Here is a 12,080-nt window from a genome sequence, read left to right as displayed (position 1 = left end):
CAAAAGTTTCTCGCCAGGCAGCGCCAGCTCCACGCTCCCCCGCACCTTATCAGGGGGAACCCGGCTGCTTCGGTGCCGGGCACCACGTCCCCAGCCCGCGTGACCGCCGAGCCAAGGCTGAAGGAGCCGGCTGCGGGCTCCGCCGCTCCCTTCCGCCCGCCCCGGAGCCGACTCTGGGACCGCGGGGCCAGGCTAGCCGTGGATGGGCGAGCACCCGCCCGCGCCAGGAGAAGGGGCGCAGCTCAGCCGCCGACGGACGAGCGGCTCACGGCGGACGCCGGCTACCTGTCAGTGCGCCCCCGGGTCGGACGGCCCACCGGTAGCGCCTGTTGGCTAGGGGCGGGGGCTCGGGGGACTCGGCCCTCCCCCAGCCCTCCAGGCTCCAGCACCGGCTTCTACCCGGAGGGCGGCCACTTCCCAACCCTCCCTCTCCCCCTGCTGGCCGAGCGCGCCGCGGGCGGGCTCCGGGGCCCAGAGCTGCCCGCCCCCCACCCGGTGCCCCGTTTCTCCTCCCGGCCGCTCTCCCCCGCAACTTTCCGTGCTTTGTTCTCCGGCTGGAAATGATTTACGGAAGCGTCTTGGACACGGTCTCCGCCAGGCGGCAAGAGCCCAGCGCTGAGATGTGTTACGTTCTCATCTACCCATCAATTATGGATGGAAACAAATAAGGAAGAGTCAATTTTGCATGAGCCCCTTCTCCGGCGGCGAGAGGCATTCTGCAGCCGGGAGGGAGCCGCCGCTCGCGTCGGCAGCCGCTGGCAGGGGGATGGTGAGGCGGAAGGTAGGGAAACTTTTATCTCCCGTCTTGACAGCAATGATGTTTGTTCCTGGTCTGCAGAAATTGATACCAGCAGCCGCCTTGGGTAATTTGGAAGGGCTTAAAGCTTCCTCTGTCGTGTATAACTCTTGGATTGAAACTAAAGGTCATAAAGGACTTGAAGGTGTGGATGAGAACTGAGTTTGAAAATGTTTTGTTAAATCAGCTCTCGGGACCACTGCTGTCAGGTGATTCTCTAAATCCCGATCTTGTAAAGAGCTAAATGTCATGGAGCTAGACAGGAGTGAAGTAGCGGTGTTATACGAACCCAGAGTAGTACTTACTTATTCTGAGGTAACCAGTCAGCAACCCAAGTTCCGGCATCCCCACTCCTCAGCACGTTCAGCTGGGAGATTCACACAGAAGGAACAGTAGATCATTATTATAGATATACAGACTTTGCAAACAATAATCGGACCTTATGTCCATCACTGTGGGCCCCGGCTTTCCCTTAAAAATAACGGTAGTGTTTCCAGTTACTTGGGAGAAGAAATGTGTAGGGCAATTTTCCCAAGAACTTCTGGCTCCTAAGAATTTAAGTCTGCAGTAAAATGTTTTAGTTGCTTTTTAAGGATTGTTCTTCCCTCTACTTGATATTTGGGGCAGTAACGTGGATGCTTTTATTTCAAGGCTGAAGTCCTGGGGAAAGGTTTAACATTTTTTAATCTGGTTTGGTCTCCGTCCCTCAGAATTGGAGAAATAATTGTTTGGAGAAATTTTTCAAGGTTTCTTCCTTGTAAAATTGAGAAATCTTATCCCAGACAGCTCAAGGTGAAGATTTTACTATTCTTTTGGTGGTTTAACAATAGGTTTTGATGCTGGTTTATTCATGTTGTTAAAAAAAAATCCCCTCGCTCTCTTTGATAGCTAACTCAGGAAATTAAGTTGTGTGTCGTCACATTTAATGTAGTGGGTGACAGGCATGTTCTGTCAGGCTGGCAAATATTACACAAACATTTACGCTGGCTTAGATGAATAGAAATTGCCAAGTAAGCTCTGAGATTTGGGCCTATATTACCATGAACTTAAACATCTTGAGGTAAATAAACATAGCTGAGTTTTGTTTTTAAAGTTAGTATCCATGCGTTGATTTAGGTCCCTAGACTGTGCTCTCACAAAGACAAATAAATAACCCTGAGATTTCCAAATGGTGTTGTTTAGCAAACCATTTTCTTCCAGTGGTACATTTGGTGAAATTAACAGCCAGTTACTATTTCTTATTGGATTCTAGTTGTTGCCTGTCCTTGTTTCTGTTAGGGATGCTACATAGGTAACCTTTTTTGAGGAACATTTCTGTGATGCAGGACAGTGTGCCTGGAATATCGTGGCTTCTCCTTCACCAAACAGCTAGTTAACTTGAATTTGATTTGGATTTGTGGGCATTCTGCCCTCTTTCTCTTTATTTATGTATTTATGTATTTATGTATTTATGTATTTATTTATTTATTTATTTATTTAGGTGCCCTCTAATAGCACCATCTGGTCTTGTTTCCCCTCGTTTGGATGGATTTGAAAGATGGTTGTGACGCAAACCTATTAGTCCTTAGAGTGAGGGTAACTCCCTTAGAAATCCAGTAGACTTAAGTTCACTGGCTGCCTGCTAAACAGGAAGGATCTGTCCAGTAACTGTGCTCTGGGTAAGTAGGCCCCTGAATCCTGTGTGGTGGTTTCTATTGCATGAAAGGCACACAGACAAAGTAAGCAGGAATTGGAGCTTTGTTTCACAAAAATGCCCATAATTGTTAAGGACTTATTGAAACTGGAGAAGTTCTTCACTTCTTGCTGCTCCATCATAATAAGCCTTGGTAATTAGCTTAGTCATTGTTCTTGCATTTGAGTTTCACTAAGAGACAAAGAGTGAAAAATGCATCTGAAATAGGGTGATTTTTCACCCTTCTGATGCATTTTATGCAGAGTTAAGAGCCTGGCTGAATGCCTAACCATTATTGGTGTAACCGTAGGAGGTGGACTCCTTTCTTAGCATATTACAAGATAAAATATTACCTTTTATTTCAGTTAATAGACTTTAAGCCTGCCCATTCTAGATTCATTTCTAGAGGAAGCAAGAAGTGCTTGAGGTATGCCAGCCAGTCAGTATTTATTGAGTCCCTGTCGTTTGCAAGGAGCTATGCTAGCCAATGTTCCAACATCAGGTGAGGCAGACATGTTTCTCTATGTTCAACTTAAGTAAGAAAGAAGAATCCAGAGAAACAGAGAATGGCAAAACTGGATCGTTTGGCAAGAAATGTAAATCTGCATCTTTTTTTGAAGCATGTTATTTCATCCTAAAGATTTTAAGGCAAGATTATCCATACCACATATTTATAGGGGGCCAATCTTCCTGCCTTTAACACTAATAATGCAATGTACTATTAGTGTAATTCACGTGTTGAAACTGTGATTGGAGCAGGAGATCTCGCTTTCAATGGCTCATGTGAATGGAGACTTAGAGTTAAAATCTACCAAAGCCAGTGTCTTAGGTTGCAGCTTATTTTGTGAACAGCTGCCAACTTCCAGTTGTGGGGGGAAAAAGTGTGTTTTGATCTATTCCCATGACATGTAGAGAGAATGAAAATCATGTAACTATTTTAAGCATATCGTAACCCTTTTCAGTGAAGGTGGCTATTGTTGGGCTAACTTTTCCTCCTCAGACCCTGACAAGTGTCAGTGCAGCTGATAAGTGAAGCTGCTTCCACTCTTCCCAGTAGGATAACTAGGAAACATTCTTACTTTGAAAAGCAACCGTTTATGTAACCAAGAGTGATCAAATCAGTGGTCCGCTAGATACCACACGAGGTATACTTTTCTCAAACTTTTCTTTTCTATTAAGCTTTTGTTAACTCACCCAGATTAGCATTTTAACAACCCTGAAGTGAACTTCTGCCATTCTCTCTACTTGGACACAGTATGTAGATCATCCATCATTCTGTCCTTGGCTACAACAGGCTGCTGGCTCTGTCACCATTTGGAGCTACACAGAATCCATCCGACTGTGAACAACACAGCTGGCTACAGCAATTTTTTCTTCCACACCACTGGCAACATTGTCTGGCTGTGGTAACTAAAGTTAACACCCAGAACAGGAGGTTTCCAGTGTTTGCCAACCTGTGCTGGGCCCCTCACCCACTTCTGGGGGCACACCTGCAGAAAGGCCCTGCTGGCTTGCAGTGGCATGTTCCACTTAAGAGCGGACTTGCCTCAACCTTACGTGACCCACAGGAAAGCCTCTTTAGACTTGATACGATTAAACCATCAGAATTACAGAATTAGAAGGAGTCATTCACACACCACTCACCCTAGACCTTCAGAACTCAGTCTATTGAAAGGGGGAAGAAAAGAACGAAATAGCTTTTAGCCTGTGATCCCAAATGACTGAAAGCAGAAAAAGACCCCTGTCTAGTTCTTTGGAGAGCTGAAGTTATCATTGCTTCATCTCTTTTCACAAAGAACGTGTGATGTACCTAAATCTGGGACCCAGGAGTAACGGAACCCAACGCTTTCTATCACATTTTTTGGTTTGTTTTCTTCTTTTTACTCTATAAGATATCTGTTACAGTAGTCATTGCTTGTTAAAGCAAGAATGGCATGAATTAGGTGGACATGTTTATTAGGTTATGTTGCCAAGCTTTAAAAAAAAAAAAAAAGACTTTTATAATTAGAAGTACTGCTTTTGGAGTTTGATGTGGGAAGGGGAGACTGCCTCATATTTTGGTGGGAGATAGTCTTCTCACCTCTCTTCCTAATGTTTACCAATGAAATCAGCCACAAAACAGCTGAGATGCTGTGACGCTCCTGCGGATGACGATGATGGAAGAGGAAGAAGAGAAAGCAGCAACCACAACAACTACGCTTATTGTTAGTCTGCTTGCTAATTTCTAGGCACACACTAAGATCTTTATCTTAATTACATCATGTAACAAACAACCGGGGTGGGTGAGGCAGATTCTGTTATTATCACTGCTTTATCAAAAGAAGAACTCAAGCACCTGAGAAGTCAAGTCACTTTCCTGAGGTCTTAGAGCAGGGAAGTGGTGGAGTCAGGATTTGAACTCAGGTCTCCCTGACATCTCAGCCCACCATGTCATCACTGCACTGAATTGTTTCCAGGAACATAGATCACCTTGCAGTCTTCTGACTCCCTGATATTTCTGACATTGCTTTTTCAATAAAAGAGTCATACTTTGAGGGAAATCTTTGTATTGAACGAAATGATATGTACAGAATCGGTATGCTCTTAAGTTTTAACATTTCTCTAAACTAGATCATATTGGCGTACTCTTCTTTCATTTTTATTCCTGTTGGCCAGATAATTAATGACACGCTCTTCTTTTCAAGTGTCCTAGAACAGCATCTTTTCCCACCATTTTTCTCCATGTTAGGCTTTCCTGTCCAAGATTGCATGGCATAGGACAAGTGGCAGTATTCATCGCCACCAAAAAAGTGCTTCTGCGTCAGGGTGCGATGGACATTCATCTCCCTGATCTTGGCAGGTGAAGATCGGTTATGTATCTCTGTCCCATTTCCCAGGAGTATTTATGGGCCCTATCAGCAAAGACAGTGAGGGCTGCAGCTGTTCAAGCATTAGTGGCACGAGGATGGAAATAGTCTTACTGAAGTTTGACTATGTATTATACTGTAATATACGTTTTTCTTATGGTTGAGAGAGAATCCTTTCACCTCTGTGAGTAATCAGATACGTTGTTGAGAAATTGTCACCCATGCATCCGCATTTTTTGTTGTTCTTTTTTTTTTTTTTTTTTGGCTGTGTTGGGTCTTCGTTTCTGTGCGAGGGCTTTCTCTGGTTGTGGTGAGCGCGGGCCACCCTTCATCGCGGTGCGCAGGCCTCTCACTGTCGCGGCCTCTCCCGTTGCAGAGCACAGGCTCCAGATGCGCGGGCTCAGTAGTTGTGGCTTACAGGACCAGTTGCTCCGCGTTATGTGGGATCTTCCCAGACCAGGGCTCAAACCCGTGTCCCCTGCATTGGCAGGCAGATTCTCAACCACTGCGCCACCAGGGAAGCCCTGTTGTTCTTTTTTATTCAGGATTCCTATGGGAGGGAAAAAAAACAAATACACATTACCACTACATATAATGCTGAAATTTAAGGTTTTCAACATACATTTTTGGAAAAGAAATATGGGTTTTAAAAAGTCCAATATGTTGGTACATGTATAATAAGGCCTCAGGAAGATCTGCAATTACTTAGCCTATTATTGGAGTCTGTATTTAAAAATAAAGTCAGGAGTTTCTACTCAGCTGAGGAACTGGCACATATGAACGAGAGCAGATGAAGCTCTTTGAGAAAATAACACTTCCATTCCCAGGAGCCGGCTGTCAGCAGACCAGGGACTCAGACTCCCCCAGCGCCTACGTTGGCCTAGGCCTCTCTTGTCATTAGAAGGGTCTCTGGAAACTTTTTGGTCTGCAGAGTTGTCTACGTTTATCAGTAAGTCCCCAAACCTCCTGTGGGTAATTGGTGGATCAAGTAAATATATTTTTAAAAGCTATAGAAGAAGAAGAAAGACAGGCAGCAAAAGGGGGGATACAGAGTGTTGCAGTTGCTTCTGTTTTTGTCCTTGCTGGGGTAACCATTTGTTCATTCAGCTAACTTTTACCAAGTGTTGGCTCTGTGCAAGGAGGTGTCAGAGTGGGGAAACGGTTCAAAGAGGAACTGACATGGATCCAGAGCTCAAGGCTCTTACTAAGTGGTGTAGAAAAAACGAGGTACCCACATAGCCAAAATAAAATGGCGAGTGTCTTAAGTGCCAGAAAACACACACGGACCTATGGTAATTGAGAGGAGTGAGAAGTTATTTCTGGCTAGGGTGGTCAGGGAAGGCTTTGTGGAGCCGCTGATATTCGAGCTGGTCCTTGACCTAGGTAGGATTTGGACAGGTGGACAGCAAGGGGCAGTAGTGGAGGTGGTGAAAGGGAGGGCATTCCAAGCATAGAGAACAGCTTAGGCAAAGGCCCTGGGATGCGGGTAGGGGTCTAGGTCACTTGTCCACGTTTGGGTCCTGACCTAGACTCGCGTTTCAGGTGTGAAGAAGCAGTTTGCCGTGCAATCTACAAATATTTATTGAGTGTCTCTGGTCTACTGTACTTAGCTGATCAGCAGATGGCCCTGCGGCTTAAGCCGTCAGAATGAATGGGATCAATCTTGTGATGATTCAGGAGTTTGCTCCGTGATCAGAGCTAAAACCCCACATCAACTGCCAACTGGTTCAGTGATACACGGGAATATTGCAAGGGATCGTGTGATTTGCCTCGAATTACCCAGCAAGCTGGCTCCCCCCACAGAGGGGTTTAGCAGAATCAAGCTAGAAGGTTGCTGCTTCATGGGCTTTATTTTTTGCTTTAACTTGAAGAGACTCTAGACAGAGACTCTATAACAAAGAATAAGCTGCATACATAGATGTGGGTTTGGGGAGGATGTGGAGATAGGAAGCGGAAGAGAGAGTAGAAACTTGTTGAAACCATGAGAGAGGCATGAGTTGGACTCTAGGTGCTCGGTAGAGGAGCCCGCAGGCCCCATGAGGTTAGACTGCCTGTTCACGGCTGTAACTTAGCAGAGTGTGTGACACATAGTAGACGTGGTGCAGATATTTTAGTAAACGTGTTCATTGAGTTTAACTTTTCATTCGATTGTAGTTATAACCTATCATGCCTGGTAAAGTTCACAAGCAATGGGGTTAGAGCTATGGCAGCCTTTTCCTAATAGAATGAGCGAAAAAGTGGCAGTAAACAACTTGGAGTTACTAATACTTCCTTTTAGAAAACCCCATCCTTGAGAGGCCCTGGGGATCCACCATCCCTTTTTGGGTCTGAGTTTTCAGGATAAACTCACCCCCCATCAATGCCTCTCCACGACCCTGCCTTCCCAACTCCCACACCTTCACCTTTCTCCCCTACCCCCACCAACCCCCCCATTCCCAGCCGTACTCCAAGCGAGGCTGTGTGGGTATGAGGGTTTCCAAGCCATCATTAACCCCTTGAGTTAACGTAAATTGTAATCAATCCACGATTAAATTTAATAGTGGAGGTGATAAGCTTTCTGGGAGGAAAGACTGGAAATTCTCTGTAGTGTAAGCACGTGAATACATAACAAAGGAAAAATAAAATGAAAACAATCACGTTGGGGAATGGTTAAGCCAATTGCTTTGCCAAGAATTGCTCCAGTGGTTCAATTTTCCCTGGTATGTTTAAGTCTTTTACAAGTTCATGGTTACATGACAGACAGTCTGAGAGAAGACTTTTAAGTCTGAGGAAACACTGCCAATGAAAGATCAATGAGAAATTATAAAATAGGTCAATGGGGAAAAAGGGTTAAGCATATACAAATTCAATATTAGGGACTTTTCAGGAATATTCCAGTGACGTAAAGCAGAGAACCTGCTGGATCTAGGAATTAGTCTGGCTCCTACCCAGTTACTTTTTGAAGTGACGGGCGTGCTGCGTCCCTGCATAGAGCACAGTTGCTTTCCAGACAAAACCTAAAATAAACTGGCCTGGCTCAGCTCGACTAATAATAACAGCTAGCCCTCACCGTGTGCTTACCAGGTGCCGTGGCACTGTGCCTAGTACTTTAAATATGTTACCTAATTTAATCCTCATGCTACCCTTGAGAGTGTGGGACTGATAGCTCCCTCAGAGTTAGCATTTATGAAGTGCTGACCATGTGCCTTATACTCTTTTAAGTGGATATATTAAATCATCTGATGAGAATTCTTTGAGGTGGGTACTATTATTAATAATATCCTCAGTTTACACAGGGGAAAAACTAAGGGATGGGAGATTAAGTAATTTTCCCAGGATCAAACAGCTAATGAGTGGTGGAACCAGGGGACTCGGGTCCATGGGAAGCAACTTAGTAGGGTGGTTAAGGACATGAACTCGAGCCAGCCTGTTGGGGCCTGCGTCCTGGCTGTGTGATCGATCGGCTGTGTGATCTTGAGCAAATTACTTAACCTCTCTGAGCCTCGGTTTCATGACATAAAAGGTGGATGATGATGGTAGTACCCACCTGGTAGGTGTTGTGAGACCTAAATGAATTGAGATTTGAACAGCACTTAGAATGGTGCTTGGCTAGCAGTGAGTGCTGTATTTATCTCAGTGTCTGTTAGGTAAAAGTAAATGCAGTCTGGCTCCAAGGCCCGTGCTTTTAGCCCTTATACTATGCAGTCTTTTCACATGTGATTTTATCGTATCTCCTTGACTGATATATAGACCTTGAAGCCAGTTTTACAACCAGCTCTTCTCTACCACCACCCACTACACTTGCCACAGATTCAGCCAGACTGGAAAGGGGAATTTGGCAGGAGAGCTCCAGGGGCCTAGAGAGTCACCTCAGACCTTGACGCCTAGCTGCCTAGCCCTGACCCAGATATCAGCCATTTCAGATTCATGATGTCAGAAATCTGGCTTCCTCTGTTGGTTGGGCTGAAGGACAATGTGTTCTATGCTGGTTGCTCCCTAGTCTGATTAAAGCCTAAATAACACCATGGAAGTTCATGCCCTCTCCTAACAATTCCTGTCGTCACCCACATCTTTGATCTCTACCAGTGGTCCTCAAACTTTAAAATTTATCAGAATCACATAGGACTAAAATGCAGATTCCCAGGGCCCCAGCACCAATGGGTCTGTGTTGCTGGGTCTGGAATGGGGCCCCGGAGTCAGCATTTTCAACAAACTCCTCAAGTGACTCATATGCTATGGTCCCTTGACCACAATTTGAGAAACAATGCTCTGGTGTAGCCAGAGCTTCTCAAACATCAGTGCACCTGCAGACTGCCCGGCATCTTGCTAAAATTCAGATTCCCATCAAAGCCAGGTGCTAGACTTCAAGGCTAGTGTTGGCAGGCCACTAGGTAGTAGATCTCAAACCTCTTGCCTACAGCACAGGGTGAATGGTTATGAGCCAGAGGCATCCTGGCCAGCTCATGAAAGAGTAAGAAAGTAATAAAATCTGCTCAAAGCTGCCACTTTTTTTTTCTAGTTTGCAAAAGATCTTCACAGTGAGCAGAAATTAAGAAAGAAAAAGGACACTCACTTATTTCTGCTGACTGGTCTATATCATTTCATAAATGGAGTCCTGGGCCAGTATTCATAGCAACAGTTTTTGATTTAATGATAAACTGAGAAAAGGGTAATCAAACTTCATGCTTCAGGGCATCGGGTGATTGCCTGCTGCGGTCAGGATGGAATCTTTTCCCTTGTGCTTTGCACAACTGACTAGATGCATTACAGAGAGGCCTCGGGCTACGCTTGCAGGAGCTGGGGCAGGAGGCCCTGGCAAAAAACGCCACTCAATGAGATCACATGGGAAATGGTCTTGTGTGGGATGAACAACCCCATCATCTGGCCTTATCATTTTTGTTTTATGTTAGGATTCTACAAACCCTGGGTGTATATTTCTATAAACCACATGATGAAATTGGCAGCCTACTGTATCTGGAATCAGATGACCTAGACTCCAACTTTGGCCAGTAGTGGGCTCTCTGAGTGACCTAAGGAAAGCACTGTCTCCTCGGAAGCGCTGTCTCCTCATCTGTGGACTCACAATTATAACGAGCATCAAATAAGACGTTGTTGATAAAAGGGCTTCGTAAAAACCAGATAAGTGCCGCTCAAATGTAAGGGATTATTATGATACAATGAATTATACTTTATGGAACCACCATTTATTACAATCACAATATATAAATCTCCTCTCTATATAATGATATCATGCATAATGACAGTGAACATTTATTGAGTTCTTCATCTCTGCCAAGCACTAAAGAGTTTTATTTACATTCTCTTATTTAATCCTCATGTCAGCCCTTTGGGGCACATCCTTTTTTTATTCCCATTTTGTAGATGAGGGCACAGATACTCAAGGAGCATAAGTGAGTTTCCTTTTGCTGTTGTAACAAATTACTACAAACTGAGATGTCTAAACAACACAGATTTATTACCTGACAATTCCGGAGGTCACACATACTCAAGGAGCATAAGTGAGTTTCCTTTTGCTATTGTAACAAATTACTACAAACTTAGATGTCTAAACAACACAGATTTATTACGTGACAATTCCGGAGGTTTGAAGTCCCAAATGTGTTTCACTAGGCTAAAGTCAAGGTGTCAGCAGGGCTGTATTCCTTCTGGAGGCTCAACGGGAGAATTCGTTTCCTTCCCTCTTCCAGATTCTAGAGGCCACCTGCATTTCTTTGCTTGTGGCCCCTTTCTCCAAATTCCAAGCCAGCCATCATATAACTCCGTCTTCTGCTTCCATAGACACATCTCCTTCTTGGATTCTTCTGCCTTCCTCTTCCATCTTTTAAGGACCCTTGTGATTACATGGAGTCCACCCAGGTAATCCAGGAAAATCCCCCTATTTTAAGATCTCTTATTTAATCACATACGTAGCGTCCCTCTTTCTGTATATAATAGCGTATTCAGAGGTTCTAGGGATAGGGCATGGACATCTTTGGGGATGGATGGGGACATTATTCTGTCTACCACAGTTAAGTATCTGCTAGGAGCACACAATGGCAGCGTCAGAATTCATGGCCAAGCCTGTCTGACTTCAAAACCCATGATCTCAACCACTCACTATAAAATCTCCTCAATTCAGTCAGTGAAAGAAACAATAAAATCACAGAACATAAGTAGTGAGGAGGGCCATGTTACTTTTAGAATAATCAATTGGGGGCTTTTAAATATCATTTTAGCAGTAACAACACAGAAATTAACCTTACTGATCTCCATGTCCAACTTTGTACTAAGCATTCTATATATATAGTCATTCACTTTTTTCTTATGAGGTTGAATATTATTTACCTGGTAACTGAATTGACAGGGTCCCTGAATCCAGTTGTCTTTCATGGGGTGACTAAATAAAGAGTATTTGGGGGACCAGGGGACCATTTTGGAGGACTATACAAAGGTGTTTTAATGGAGCTACTGGTCCAGCAAAGGATGATTGACAAAAGGTGATGGATATAACCAGACCATCCTTTGCTGTCTCTGGCAGTGTCTCTTGGCCAATTGGATGTGGTTCCTCAGGTAGCACCTACCCCAACCCATCCACTGATAGCCAAGACCGTCTCCAACTTATGAGGCTTGATGTCCTCAGAGGTCAGTCAGAAAACCGGGAGCCTGTGTTTTGCTAAGAATTGTAGAAAGTTATCAGAGATCTCTTTCCCACTCTCTTACTTTTCTTCTCTCTCTCTTTCTTCTCTTTGCCACACACTTTGCTGATTTCTGAGGCTTAATGTAGTTT

The 12,080-nt window shown here is 44.4% G+C and overlaps 1 protein-coding gene across 5 annotated transcripts in view; it reads left to right on the top strand.

Annotated features, from left to right (window-relative positions):
• Positions 1-524: 524 nt before the first annotated feature.
• Positions 525-12,080, top strand: part of SEMA6D (semaphorin 6D) — a 54,156-nt gene continuing 42,600 nt past the window's right edge. For 2 of the 5 annotated variants that reach the window (XM_036844667.1, XM_036844666.1), the window contains exon 1: positions 526-781. In XM_036844667.1, the coding sequence (XP_036700562.1) occupies positions 655-781 (127 nt within the window). In that variant the 5' untranslated portion in view covers positions 526-654. Of the gene's footprint in view, positions 782-12,080 lie in introns of all 5 variants that reach the window. The other 3 variants (XM_036844670.1, XM_036844669.1, XM_036844668.1) reach the window with 2 other exon arrangements.

The sequence above is a fragment of the Balaenoptera musculus genome, chromosome 2 (assembly GCF_009873245.2).
Source record: "Balaenoptera musculus isolate JJ_BM4_2016_0621 chromosome 2, mBalMus1.pri.v3, whole genome shotgun sequence".
Taxonomy (NCBI): Eukaryota; Metazoa; Chordata; class Mammalia; order Artiodactyla; family Balaenopteridae; genus Balaenoptera; species Balaenoptera musculus.
Note: the sequence above shows the minus strand (reverse complement) of the source record. Positions and strands in the feature narration are given on the sequence as shown.